The sequence below is a fragment of the Dendrobium catenatum genome, unplaced genomic scaffold (genome assembly GCF_001605985.2).
Source record: "Dendrobium catenatum unplaced genomic scaffold, ASM160598v2 fragScaff_scaffold_1617, whole genome shotgun sequence".
NCBI classification, from domain to species: Eukaryota; Viridiplantae; Streptophyta; class Magnoliopsida; order Asparagales; family Orchidaceae; genus Dendrobium; species Dendrobium catenatum.
Genome location: NW_021320079.1, coordinates 2401173 through 2415837, shown reverse-complemented (window position 1 = coordinate 2415837; position 14665 = coordinate 2401173). Strand labels below are relative to the sequence as shown.

General features: G+C 34.1%; 1 protein-coding gene across 2 annotated transcripts; it reads left to right on the top strand.

The window, feature by feature from the left end:
- Nucleotides 1-2045: 2045 nt before the first annotated feature.
- LOC110091806 (AUGMIN subunit 3-like) lies at nucleotides 2046-14238 on the top strand. Of its 2 annotated transcripts, none has more exons than XM_020816086.2 (6): nucleotides 2046-2403; nucleotides 2556-2592; nucleotides 3450-3553; nucleotides 5278-5473; nucleotides 13710-13776; nucleotides 13973-14238. In XM_020816086.2, exons 1-6 carry the CDS (start codon nucleotides 2228-2230, stop codon nucleotides 14221-14223), a joined length of 831 nt encoding a protein of 276 aa, XP_020671745.1. In that variant the 5' UTR covers nucleotides 2046-2227; the 3' UTR covers nucleotides 14224-14238. The 2 variants fall into 2 exon arrangements, with proteins under 2 accessions (XP_020671745.1, XP_028556850.1); XM_028701017.1 differs by having other exon boundaries at nucleotides 13710-13823; nucleotides 13973-14077.
- The last annotated feature ends 427 nt before the right edge of the window (nucleotides 14239-14665 follow it).

Sequence of the window (14665 nt, the reverse complement as noted above, 5' to 3'; positions counted from 1 at the left end):
TTAGGAGCTTTTCCCTTAGATACTCCAAGCACATCTTTTGCAATATTCTTAATATCAATTGAAAAATCATAAGCTAAACAAAAATCCAATATGGTCTTGCCACCTTCATTCTTCGTTCTAAATCCATGACCACCATGAATGCTTTTAAAATCATCTACCTCTCTATCAACATGTCAATTTAAGTCTTCTCCAATAAAAACTCTTTCTTCAAGAGGTATCTTTTGTATTAACTCTTTTAAGTCATTCCAAAAATTTAATTTAGAACTCATATCCAAACTACTTGGGGAGCATAAACACTTATAATATTAACAATCTTATCATCAACAACAATCTTTAAAGTAATAATTTTAAATCCTAAACTATCAATTTCCTTAGCCTTCTCTCCAACCCACTTAATTTCCTGAATGCACAAAATATTTAACTTCCTATGAATCATAATATATATTAATTCCATTAATTTTCTTTTAAGGGAACCTATATTCCATGTTTCTATCCTAATTTTAATTTCATGGACTAGCTTCTTTGCCCACATTCGTCCTTGATGTGAGAACCCTTGTCTATTTAACATTGCACCCGGGCGCCGGTGCAACGGCCCTTGCACACTTGTCACTGTATTCAGGCCATACAGCGCGTCGCTTTCAGGGGACGCCCTAGCATTAACACAATTTCTTAAAGGTTTTTTATCATTATTGTTCGACGAGTTTTACGCTGACTGTCATTATTATTGAATCCAGAATTACTGTGGAACGAAAATTCAAATGACGTAGCAATGATTTTTGGCTTCGCTGTGCTTTCAAATATAACACCACAACACTACAAAACATAGCCACCGAAGTGCTCCAATTCAAACAAAAATTTAGATTTTCATATTTTTCCCATTTTAAAATATTTTAATATCTTCAATTTGTTACAATATGCTTTATATCTTCTACTCTATTTTTTTCAAGAAATATGTTCGAAAATTCATTTTTGGGCAAAATTAATCTTATTTCATTTATTGATTGTTTATTGAAGTCCATCCCGAATAAAATTAGTTAGAATTTAAATATTTATTTGAACTTCGATCGAACCTGCATTCAAACAAATATTCAAATGTCGTTTTCTACTCACACATCACTCCCACAAATGCATTCCCTATCGAATTATTTTGCATATTATGAAGTATTATTCTCCTCACACACCATTACTGTTGTCGAAGCGTTCCAAGACTTCTACTACTTCACATGTCATAGCTCTGTGATCCTTTCCCAGTGAGTTCTGTCGTGACTCTTCTTCTTCTCACATGTTGGAGATACATTTGAAGCTTTCCCCAAGCAAGCTCCAGTGCCCATTGACGGGTTCACTCATGCCCACGAACTCCCTCTCTCTCAGGAAACTATTGGGTCAGATCATCGGACACAGCTTACGTTTGATATTCACAATACTGAGCAATATTGAACTCGGTACTGAGTACCGAACAGTACTGAGCAGTATCGAGCTCGGTACTGTTTGGTACTGCTCAATACCGAGCTCAATATCGAGCTAAAAACCGAGTAGGAGGTGATGTGACACATTTTCATTGTGCTCCGAACAGGTCTGATGACCTGACCCAATAATTTCCCCTCTCTCATACCATGGATGGATTCACTAATATAGGTGCATTCACACAAATATTTTAGTTTAAATACAAATTTTAATTTTAATAATTTTAATTTAATTTTATCTATGATGGGCTTAGCTCATACTGTATTGAATGAACTCAAAATAAAAATATATAACACCATTTTTTATTTGCCCACTATTTTTTTTTGGGAAACGGGGAGTATCGGCATGCTGCAATTGGCGATGTCCACTAGTCTCCTCGGCTGACCTAGACGAGCGACCTACACCCTTGTTACTCGTGGCCAGTAATTATTGGGTCCCCCTAGAGGGGCGACTGCCACCCGAGAGAATTGAACTCGGGATGGGGATTCCCAACCGAGCACGCCCACCAACCATACTAAGCATAGGTGGGTCATAAAAAAAAAATTCTTAGAACAAAACTTTATTTGTATTATAATAACGCTCTTATTAGTTAATTTTGTTCGAGTGGGCGAGCGCCGAGCGCGAGTGATGAGTAAAACCGTGCGGTAAACTCCTTTTCGCTGAGAACCGCTCCCGGGCTACGGCCGGCACTTTTCGATCTTCTCCTCCTCCCCGTACTCCGATCATCATCATCGGCCTTCGCTGGCGCCGCTCAACTGAGGGGATGAGCGGCGCACGGCTTTGCTCTGTGCTTGGCGAACTGGGAATCGGTGGCCATGGATCTTTCGAGCCGGACAGCTTCGAGTGGCCATTCCAGTACGAAGAGGTTGCCCCAGTACTCGATTGGATATGCTCCAGTCTCCGCCCCTCTAATGTTCTCTCTCCTTCCGAGCTTTCCCAGTTAGTGCCTCCTGAAATGTTCTTTATCTTTACTGGTTAAAGCGAATGGAACTGTCAGCTTATCGTTTTCTTTGCTCTCTACATGCAATTTCTATTTCGCTTGTCTATTGATTTGATTTTTCCGACGCTTTTTGTCTTGATCCCGTTCACAGGTACGAGCAATTGCTAAACGAGGGCAAGCTACTCGAGGTGCCTTGCTCTTTCATTGCTATACATATATAATTTCTTTCATAGTAAGATGGGTAGGCTCCGTTTAGTTGGGGTGGCAGTAGGCGAGCATTGTATAAAATGAACTATGTCTAACTTTAGAAAGCTTATTTCTCATTTGGATTCTCAAATTGAAGTGTTTTAATAGTTGAATAAAACTATGATTTGGCAATGTAAAACGAGGAACCAAGGAAATACTGGCGTTGGCACAGATGCTTGTTGTTGGCTGCCGCTGCTGAAGCGAGAAAAACCCAAAATGCCAATTCAAAGGTCTGAAAGGGAAGGGAAGAAAACATATACTAAGAGTAATGCAAGCTTTAATTATCGATGCCAATTTATTGATGAGTTTCTTGATGTTCTTCTTCTTCCTTGATCCTTCCAATGCCTATGGTTTGCTTGATTTTGTGATCATTATTTTAGTTGTGACCACATATTCAAGAATTTCACACGTTCTTTAGAGTTATGTTTCTCTTTAGTAGAGCTTGATTGGTTTTAGAATGGATATGAGAAAATTGCAGGCTTTAATTGTTAACATCTTATGTCAAAATGAAAAAATTCCAGTGCATTCATGATGAGCTTCTAGGATTAGGATATATCGTTGCAAATACCTGTACCAAACATGTTTACCTTTGCACCAAGCCACCAGGATGGATTATAGATAGTGCACGTCTCATGTTGAACATTCTCGTTAAGATTTATGATACGTGTCAGTTTTTACATAAATCTAATTCTTCATAAGATGTTTGTCTCATGTCAATGAAAAATTCATTTTCTTGTGTATTTTGCTAGGCATCCTTTTGTTTTTCATCCTTATTTTTAATTCTGGAACATCTTTGCAGGGAGAGGATTTAGATTCTGCCTATGATAGCATTTCTGCCTTTTCAAGCAGGAAAGACAATCAGGAAGCCTTGTTCGGAAATGAAGAAAGACTAACAGAAATTAGGTGATGTTCTTTCTTTTGTTGGCTTACTTTTATGGCCTGATGTCCAGAAATACTGTTGGCAAGAATTGTACTCTAGGATGTAAATGGACTCTCTTTAGGCCTATAAAACATTTCTAGACGGTCTCTCATTTGAATTACTCTAGGAAATATCCATGCAACTGGGGCTTTACACTAAACTAAAAGAGCCTTATAGTGTTTTTGTGACTTCAGCAAACATAAGCTATTTTTGCAGAATTTTTATATATTTTTGAAAATTCATGGCTTCCTTTAATTCTATATTGGGCGTGAAATCAGGTTCTCCAAAGCTCCATCATTTATGAACTGCTTTTGGAAAAATTAGTCAAACTGTCGTGATCAATGCATTAGTATTATGTTTCAGAGGATTGAACAGATATGGGATGTTGAACCCGGATCATATGCCTGAAGGCATTGGCTTATGGCTTAGGAGTTTTCATAGCTGAATTCAGATCTCTAAGAGCAGTTCTTATAAGTTTGATTAGAAAATGGCAACTTAGAAAGCAAAGTATTTTGCATAGTTGATTTCTATCAAGAGTTACTTGATTCTTCGAAAAGACACATTTGGCCATGCTAAAAGAACTTCCGCTGAAAACATTAGATGCTATCTATCCATTTAAGGGAAGTTACCCAAAAAAGTTTTTTTGAAGCATCACTTTTTTGTTGTAAATGTTGCTGCGGCTGTTTCTGATGCAGGACGTTCTAAGTTCTAAGTCTAAGTGCATATTTTGATTTGATGCTAAATTAATTTGGTGAGATGAAATGTAAATGTGCAATTTGTGCTATGAAGCAAGGTATCCAACGCAACAATTAATTAGCAGTAACAATGGGTTATAGAAAATTGATATTACCGAAGTTTAATGAAAAAATATTGATTTACAGTTAGAAATTCAGGAGAAATCATGAAAGCCATGCAATTGGCTGAGTTTTTGTGGTATAATAAGATACCAATAACTTTTATATCAATCACAAAATAAAGAAAGAAGTATAGAGAAGAAATAATAAGAAAAACATACTAGTTAGTTTCAAGTTAGAACAAGGAGATTATCTCTTATAATAGAGGAGTTTCAAGTCTCACATTTCATTAAGCGTTACAATCCCAAAATTGATGAATACCTGATCAGTCCCTAATAAGAAATTTGTATTCATGGCATAGACTGCCTCTACCTTAAAAAACCGTTGCTAATTCTAGATCCAAGTTGCAAGATCAAGAAAGATGCAAAAAAAAAAAAAAAAAAAAAAAAAAAAAAAAAAAAAAAAAAAAAAAAATCTTTTGAGTTCGTTGAGTTTAGTGGTTTGTAATGCCTCTTGGAAATTTTACGAGCTCAATGTGATGATAAGTCCAACTGGTAGAAAGCACTGAAATAGAAATAAGGAGCCAAAATAATTTTTACACATTGTAGGCATGCCTAAAAATCTATGTGAAGAGAATCTCTAACTCACTCATCTAATCACAATCAAAATGCAAAATACCGATGCACCGCAAACGTTTTGCATTTCTAATGAAGACCATAGACTTTGAACTCCGCATTGATTCTCTTGCTTTTTCTAATCTTTATTTGGTCTTTCTTGTCTATTTACTTAGAGTTTTTTTTTTGTCCTGTATTGCGGCTATGTTTATTCTATTAGAGAAATGTCTTTTTAATATGATCACTTTAACTTTTTTTGTGAACAATTTAGGTTTTTTGAACATTGGTCTATTTTGTTAGGGAGGCAAAATCAGCTTACAAAGAAGATGCTCTAGAAATGCAGAAGCAACTTGAACGACAGAAATCTCAGTTCTCTTTACTAGCTGGTCAAGTTTCATCTCTCATCCAGGGGAAAAGGGCTCGTGTGGCTGCTGTAGCTGCAGTCAATGGACAACTTGCAGCTTTGGATGAGAAGCTTGCTGGTCGAAATTTAGAGGTAAGCTTTTAGAGTTTAAGAGATGCTTCAATAAATCTCTATAAGTTATAGTTTTTATTCAATTATGAGCATGAACCTTGTGTGTTGGCTTTTGCGTGCTTGTGTGTATTTACGTGAGGTTTTGTGTGTGTGCTCGTTGTTTTATTAAAAGGAGAAATAATCACCTCTATTTTCTTCTTGAACTATGAGTATCTTTGTTTTTTAACTTAGACTTGTCATCTGACAACTAAGCATTTCACTTATTTCTAAATGGATCTTAAATGTCATACCCGTTGTGATCCCCTTAGTCAACCGAAGGTGTAATAGAGACGGATTGTCCAATTAGATACATTGTCACCAATACCCATCCTGAAGTAGAAAATGAATTTGTCTAGACTATCACACACGTGTAATGCACTCCAATTTTCACATAGTACATCTTGATTAGTTATTTAAAAGCATGCACAATATTCATCAGTTTTACTATATATACTTTAAATAAAATTGTATGTTCTAATATTTAATTTACGTATTAAATCTGTTTTCCAATCTACTCTCAAAACTATATACCCCAAGGTACAATGTTCACGGTTCAATTGATCACCCGCCTCAAGCCCTGCTCGCGTTTTTCCCTTTCACGTATTATATTAATTAGTTAGCTGAAAGCTCAATGAGATACATAATTTTAGTACATGATTCAACATATAAGAATAAGTAGTTGTCACATATTTAATCAATATAATACTCTCAAGCGCGATTAATTTTTAAAGTCAACTAAATTATTCAGCTGAATTCTTTCATGTAAATAACTCTCTAAAAAATTCTACCAAAAATCTTTGGGTGCATTACCTACATACACATTCATAAATAACACTAGTTTAAGCTTGATCCTAGAGTCCTTAAATGTGTCTTTATTGAATATTCTTCCACTAAAAAGGGTATATGTATTATGATATAATCACCAAAAAATTCCTTAATTTAAAAGATGTCATCTTTGATGAGAAGCAATTTTTTTTTAACCTAACTCATCTTCAATGGTTGAACTCTCAACTTGAAGATAAATTTGATGAAAACTCTTTCATGTTGACATTCCAATAATACAAACTCCTACAAATTCGGCACTTTCTTAAAATTTTCTCCTACCCATAAAACCTTCTTAACAATCATAAGCTCCAATTCCCTTATAATACCACAAGTGGTACTGGAAAAGAAGGATTGGAGGATGTCATGCGAGAAGAAATAAATGCTAAAAAAAATCACATTTGGGAGATCATTGAACTATCAAAATGGAAGAAAATTGTACGATGCAAATGAATTTTTTAATGTTAAATATAGAGCATATGAAAGATTGGAACGATATAAATGAGATTGATTCCAAAGGATATACTCAATCCTATAGATTTGACTAATAATAAACTTTCACTCTTGTTGCGAAATTGAATACAATACACATACTAATTTCTTGTGTAGCCACATGTGGATGGTTCTTGTAATAGCATAATGTAAAGAATGTTTTCTTATGTGACAATGTTGAAGAATGAGCCTATATGAGTCCACCACCTGGATTTGATATTTCTTTTACAAAGAATAAATGGTACAAATCTAAATGTCCTTAAACAATCTCTGAGAGTATGAATGTTGCTGGATATAAATAAAACGAAGGTATTATACCTTTTTCATAAAATGCTCCATTGATATAAGGTCTCATTGTACAAATCATTGTGTATATTGATGATATAATTATTAGAGGTGATGAAAATGGAGAAAATGAGTCTCTTAGGAAAAAAAGTTTGTTGAAAAATTTGAGATCAAGGTATTGGGTGAGCTCAAATACTTCTTGGCCATATAATTTACTCAATTAGAATAATGAATATCCCTCTATCAAGACATATCATTTATCTATTAAAAGAAATCAAAATAATTGATTACAAACCCCGTGAAACTCCAACTGAACTAAGAAAAAAATTGAACTTAGATGAAGAAAGAAAAGAAATATAAATGAGATACTATTAAATATTAGTTGAAAAATTGATTTATCTCACACATGTCCAGGCATTACATGTACGATAAATCTCATCACTCAATTTATGCACCAACCTGAATAGTCTCACTGTTTATATAATCTTTAGATATCTTAGATTGGGCCAAGACGAAAGAATTTTATATAAAAGGCAGGTTTTTTTATAAATTGGAGGAGCAAAAAACAAACTATTGTTTCATACTTTCATGGTCTTGTTGAATCCAAATTTAAATCCATTGCCCAATGAATTAGCGAGCTTTTATGGATCAAAATTATATTGGATATTTAAACATCAAATGGTAAGGGTAACTGAAGATATACTTTGAGAATAAATTCGTCATTAGCGTTGCTCATAAATTCAGTACAATACAATCTTACCAACATATGAAGATGGATAGATATTTCATAAAAGAGAAACTAGAGAGTGGGTTGATTTGTGCCCCATATGTGCCAATAGGATATCATTTTGCTTACATTCTTATGAAAGGACTCTACAACATAACATTCAAAAATATTGTAACAAAATTAGGAATGGTGGATTTATACTATTTAGTTTGAGGGGAAATGTTGAAAGACCATGGGACACACAAGTCAGCTATTCTTGATAAGGATTCTTGAGCACACATATTAATGGTTTTAACCATTAGATCGATACTCTTATAACCTTTAAATTATAATTTATGTGCCTCCCCTTCCTCTTCTATCCGTTGACCCCTTTTGGTGACTTTTTTCATTTTTTTTGTAATTAGCTTTAATTTATTTCCACATAAAACTTTTGGAAAGTCTATATATATACGTCCACACTTTTTACAGAATCAAATAATAAAAATTCAATGTAGTTTTTTTTATTTTTTATTTTTTTTTAATATTTCTATTTTTCTATGTAAGAAAAATATGTTTAGCTAAAGCATGCATCCACTGCGACGTTCTTCCTATCAACACGCTAATCCACGTCAAGGAATATAAAGTTCTCGGGCTTTATGTTGGTTGCTAAAATAGCTAGGCCAACACCAATCTAAAATCTTGGGAATTTCAAAGAATGAAGCAAGCTCAACTCCTATGTTCGTCCAACAATGATGGAGGCACTCAAAGTGAGATGGGTTACTGCCTATCATAATGAGATGGGTTACTGTCAAAGGTCATTCCCAATCACAAAAACATCTACTTAAAAACATCACATGCCTGAATGCTTGGTTTGATTATTAGAATATCATAACCAGTGGGGTTCCAACATTTTTTGCTTTACCAATCTTCCCACGTTAAATTAAGCAATATACTGAACAGCCCTATACATTGGCTTGATTATTACACATCCTAGCTCAAGTGGTTCCCAATATGGCCTGTTTCAATTTCTGGATGATTTTGAATGCTATCAAGTCTTCAATGCTGAACAAGCTTATCAAAATATCATAGCTAGAGGGTTCACCATCCACGAAACTTGGACGCTCAAAATGCAAAATTCTTATGGGTAAATCTATTTAATTGATTAGAAAGTTTTAATAACCCGGCAAAGAAAAACTCTAGGCTTGTAAAGCCTCAGTAAATCAAGATGAAAAGTTAAAGAATGACCAGCTCATCAGTTTAGAGTAAAGTGAGATAAAGATGATTAGATTTTTGTTATTAACAATCTTCCTCGCTGACAAATCAAATGAAGCAATTGTGGGGTTAACCATTGCTAAACACACCTAATGGTTAAACTGGTGTTTCATTGCTTCTCTAATTCTCCTAGCTTTAACATCGCAAATTGATGATAACTTCCTAATTGTTTAAGAAGTCTATAATTGGATTGAACATCTGAACCTAACATGTCTAATCACCAATTATGAAATTCCTTCACCCTGATGATGGACATGGTTTATGAAAAATCATAATTGGATGATGGGTATAGTTACTAGAAATATATTGGAGGCACAACAACAACAAACCCTTATCCCATTATGTGGGCTCAGCTACATGAACCCTTTTTTTCCCATTGTGTCCTATTAAGAGTCAAATTTTCACGTAAATCTAATAAGAAAAGGTCATTACAGAGGATCAACAAAAATAAAACCTTCCTTTATAAAAAAAAATCGTAGATATTCTTATAAACAAGCCACCAAGGATTTTTTCAATCATAGAAAATCATTATTAGAAGGGTCCACCAATAGGCAGACATGTCCTATTAAATATTAAATACTTGTGGCTCGCCAACACCATATTCTTTTGAACCAATGCCTCTGTCATAATGACATATAATAGGAGATAACACCGAATGCAAAGTCTTGTCAACTAATTTTTTTAATTTTTTATTTATTTTATACTATTGACACCAACTCCCATTCCCAATGTTAACACAAAGATTCTTAGATGTCTTGTCAAATAATGAACAATCTATTAGGATGCACTTAGGTCTTTGGGTACTTTCATCTCGTCTTCTTGCTGATGTGGTTGCATCTGGTTGTAAAGAAAATGTCCTTATTTGGGAGTCATTCTCAAAGCAACCATGATTGTCAGGGGCATCTTCACAGTCTCCTTGGCACTCATAAATTCTTTTGTTCGAGGGCCACCAATCAAATCACCTGTAACTGAATTCTAATGAGTAACCTCCAAGGGCATTGATTATTCATGATGTGCCAAGCGAAATTATTATCTTAGTTAGAAAGAGATCCATCATAGTCTCTGTCTTCTCTGTATAATAAAATCAATGCTCCTTCCATCAATGAAAGCCTCTTTGTAGAAAGGCGTTGACTTTAACTAGTGCATAAGGTTGTGACTATTCTAATGATAGGTACATGAATAAATCATCCTAACTAGACATAATTTCTATCATTGCCACTCCTTAAGTCTTACAATATGTCTTGAGCATCTTAGCTGGAGGCCCTATTGTGCATTAACTGTTTTCTTTTCAATGATGGTCAATCAAAGCAAATCTATATGGGAGAGAACTTTCAATTTCAAAGGCCAATCCCCACCATACCCATCCAACTCCTAAAATATGAAAATAAAGTTTTTTTTTTAATTTTAAAAGTTTGGGTATAATCGATTGTTCCATGCTCAAGACTGATCTTCATTCACTAATCCATCCTCAACATCAGTTTACCAATTTTAAAAAATCAAATTTGGTTAAAAAGTTCAAGTTTGATTAAAACTCACGAGTAGTTGTGCCATATTATATGTGCACAATTCTTATATTAATAAGGCTTGTCAAAATCCTTTTCTTTGAGTGATCATGTCTAAAATGTGCCATGAATCACTTTAATTGGGTGAAGGTTGAAGTCCAGATGTTAAATGTTCGAGCCTATGAGTTGCATGTCATATGACACACTCAATAGGGAATGAAGTCATTCGAAGCCAAGATCTTTGAATTCTGCCCTTCAATATGCTTTCCCTCTATTCTACAAGGCCCTTGATTGAAGCATCCTATGGCTTTTGATAAGAATTCTTTTGTCTGTTAGGTTAAGCACCTCCTTTAACAAAGTTGACGAAGGTAAATGAGAAGTCAGGTTTACCTAACTATGGAATCTTGATCAGATTTTTTTGTGATTCCCTTCTCATGCTTTCCTAGCTATGAGTGGCTATCTATCTTGTCGTTATGTTATTTTAGGTTGAACCTCATAGAAAACATGCAATGAAAACAAGGATGATTAAAAGACAAAATCCCACCTAGAAAATTTATTGCCTATCTATCTGATGGGCCAACTGATTTGATTGGGAGGGAATTAGGAAGTTTTCTGATCAAGAAAGAGTTGTTTAGGAAGGTTCTTAATCAAAGGGGAATTATTTAGGAAAGTTTTAGTTATAATTGGGAGAGAATTCTGTAGGGCAAGTGATCTAATTTGAATTCAAATATGAGGGAATTATTTAAAAAAAGGTGGTTGATTTGGGAGGGAGTTAGGGGAGCCTATTTAACGCTAACAATAGGGTGATTTCAGTATTATGTTTTGAGTTTACTGAAATTAGAATTTTTTAGGTTGTGAGGAGGGCTCTAGCCGCCGGCTAGGGATTTGGGAGATCCGGATATTCCTCTCCAATTGAAGATCCAATTGTATCTTGCTATTTTTGTTCATATATCTTGCAATAAAATAGCTTTGCTGTGTTCTTCTTCCTAATTTCTTATCGCCATTCGTTGATTTTGAGTAAATTGTATCCGCTTCCTATCAATATCTTATTACTCAAAATTGTAAAATACACTCTATATATTATCAATAATGCATGTACTTAATCCAAACCATTTGTAAGACTATACAATGAAAGTTACATTTGTCCTCTGATGCAATGAAATTATCCCTTAAATAATATTGGTATATTTGATTGATGGATGATTAAATGGTTTTAGAATCAATAGTTGTAATGAGGTGCAGTGTTAAAAGTTCTTGAAACCTTTTTTTAATTGTAGTGATGTTAAAGAGAGTAAAAGTTTGATGTTACATCAAAAGTTCATTACTTCAAAAAATTTATTGAGGAGAGAGATCATTTTTTTTTCTAGCTTTAGAAAAGTTAGCAGAAGAGCGATCATTCTCGTACCATCTTTATATTTTGCATTTACGACTTTATGTTATCTTCAAACTCAAATTCATAAGTTTAATTATGATTTACATAATACAAATTATATGTGGATTGAATTTCATTATATGTGGGTTGAATTTCATTAAACTTTTTAATGATTTAAGTTCAACAATATATTGAAAATAGAAGAATAATTGAACAACATTTTGAAACCCTTTTAAAAGTCCAGGTTTATCCATATTTTTCACCAATCAATTTTTTGTTTCAGATACATGTAAGAAATCTAAGTATTTGTTTCCAATCCCTTTGAAAGGCTCTATAGGTTGAAATCACAATTATCTTTTCGTGCAATCAGAGCCGTCTATTTTAAAAATTTTGATGTAACCGAGTGATGATAAGTATACATATATATATTTATTTTGGAATTATGCATGCTATTAGTTTTTATGATGTTAAAGCAAATAGATAATTTTGATCTTGCATTTAAAGGTCATAATATCACAAATTAATTAAGAGGTGAATGATGCATCTTCTTCTAGGACGATAAAAGCCTATCCCGAGAGTGTGTTAGTGATTGTGTGGTCCCTCTTCTGGACACCTTTCTACATTTATTGACAAACAAAAAGACCGTCTGCATACATATATCGGCATCACATTTACATTCTCTGTTTGTTTAAATTTACTTTTCACATTAATGGTTTGCTACCCGACTCTTCTTTATTGGTGAAACCCTATGATGCACCAACACTTATCCTTAAAGAGGCGTGTAGTGTCGGACACATATCAGACACAACACGCTTCCGACACACCTCCGATATGTGTCAGACACACTAAAAATGTGTATGATTAAAAAATAAATATTAAATGCAAATTAGACCGACATGTTTGACACATGTATCTTAAATATTTTATGATTTTTAAGTATAATCTCTTGTATTTAAAATTTTTATTTATTTAAAATATAAAAGCTAAAATTCTTGTTTTCTCTCCACAACACCAAATCAATTGCTCTAACTCAATACCCAATTCATTGAATATTCTCATTTTCATTTTTCTTTGGTGGGTTGCAACTTTAGTTTCACAACAATGCCCGATGTCATCTCTACATCGACGTTTGACATCATTACAACATCAACATTTCAAAATCACCTCAACATCAAAGTCTAACACTGTCTTGACATTGATGCTCGACGCTAGCAATTTCTACACCCACAACTTAACAGCTCTTCTTTGTCCGACGTCATCTTAACATCAACTACCAATGCCCTTTCAACATAGATGACAGATGCCCTCTTGACATCGATGTCCTATACTTTCTGCATAACATTAATGCCTGACTCTCAACAATATTATCGTCTCCTCTTTCGATGTGTGATACACGGCATTGACACCCAACTCTCGACATTCTAATATTAATGATTTTAAGCACACATTCTAATTAAATGATTTATTATTTCTAAATTATTTTTAATATTATACTTATTCAAATTTTATACACTATTTTCAAAATAAAAAAATTATAATATCGTGTCCAACCTGAGTTCGTATCATATATTTTCAATAATTGACGTGTCCTGTGTTCGTGTCGTACCCGTGTTGCTGTGTCCGTGTCTGTGCATCATAGGTGAAACCTTTCTATTTCTTAGTTGACAAGCCATTCACATTTTTTTTTAAAGTTTAAAGGTGGTTGATGAGTGTGCTAGTTAACTCGAAGGCATTTCTATATACTGACTTTTTTTCTTTTGTTTAAAGATGGATGCTGTTCTGGGAAAGATTGCTTCAACTGCGCAAGAATTGGCTCACTATCATAAAGGGGATGGTACATTTTCTTTATGCATATCATATCTGTGGAAGCTTAAAGCAATTGTATGGACGATATTCTTAGAATTATGATTTTTAATGTTTGCAATTTTAGCCGACCATCTTGCTAGTGTTGTTGACATGGGTAGCTCAAACTAGTCAGTATATGACCATTATTCTTTTTGTTCTCATGAATGCTTTCCTTCATCATGCAGAGAACACAGTTTTTTTGGCATACTCTGATTTCCATTCCTATCTAATCGGAGATCTAGCTTGTGGCAAGGAACTAAACCAATGGTTTTCCAAACAATTTGATAAGGTACTTGGTCTGACCATTTACTACTCAAATATTGTTCACTTGATTGTCTCAACTTGCACTTGGGATATTTGCCTTTGGAATAAAGAACATTGTATTGTTGGTGGCAAGACCTTTCATAGTTCTTTCTTATTCACTACTGTTATATAAATATCTAGGCTTAAAATTCTGATTGTTTCTCTAGTAGTGAAACTTGTTGTTGGTTCATTACAAAGTTGTTCCAGCTTGGTTATTGTAGTCTTACTGATGAGGACATCGGAGATCAATGGCTACGATCTTGAGTTATTTATTTATATGTTTTTGTACTAGTTTATTTTATATTGTTGTTTTTCCCTTTATACCATTATGGGTGGTCATGTAGTGTTGTAGCCCGAAGGGCATTTTAGTCTTTGTTATTTTTCTTTTCATGAGGCCTATTTATAGGCTAGCTTTCTTGTATTGAAGGGTTGAATTTTTGAATGAAAATTTGTGTTTTGTTTACTTCTTCTTGCATGAGAGCTTGAGAAGGGAGAGAGCTCAAGGGGAGCAAATCGCAAGGCCCACCAGTCGTTGGAAGAGTCCACGGCTCGTGGTTAGGTTATTCTATCTTCTC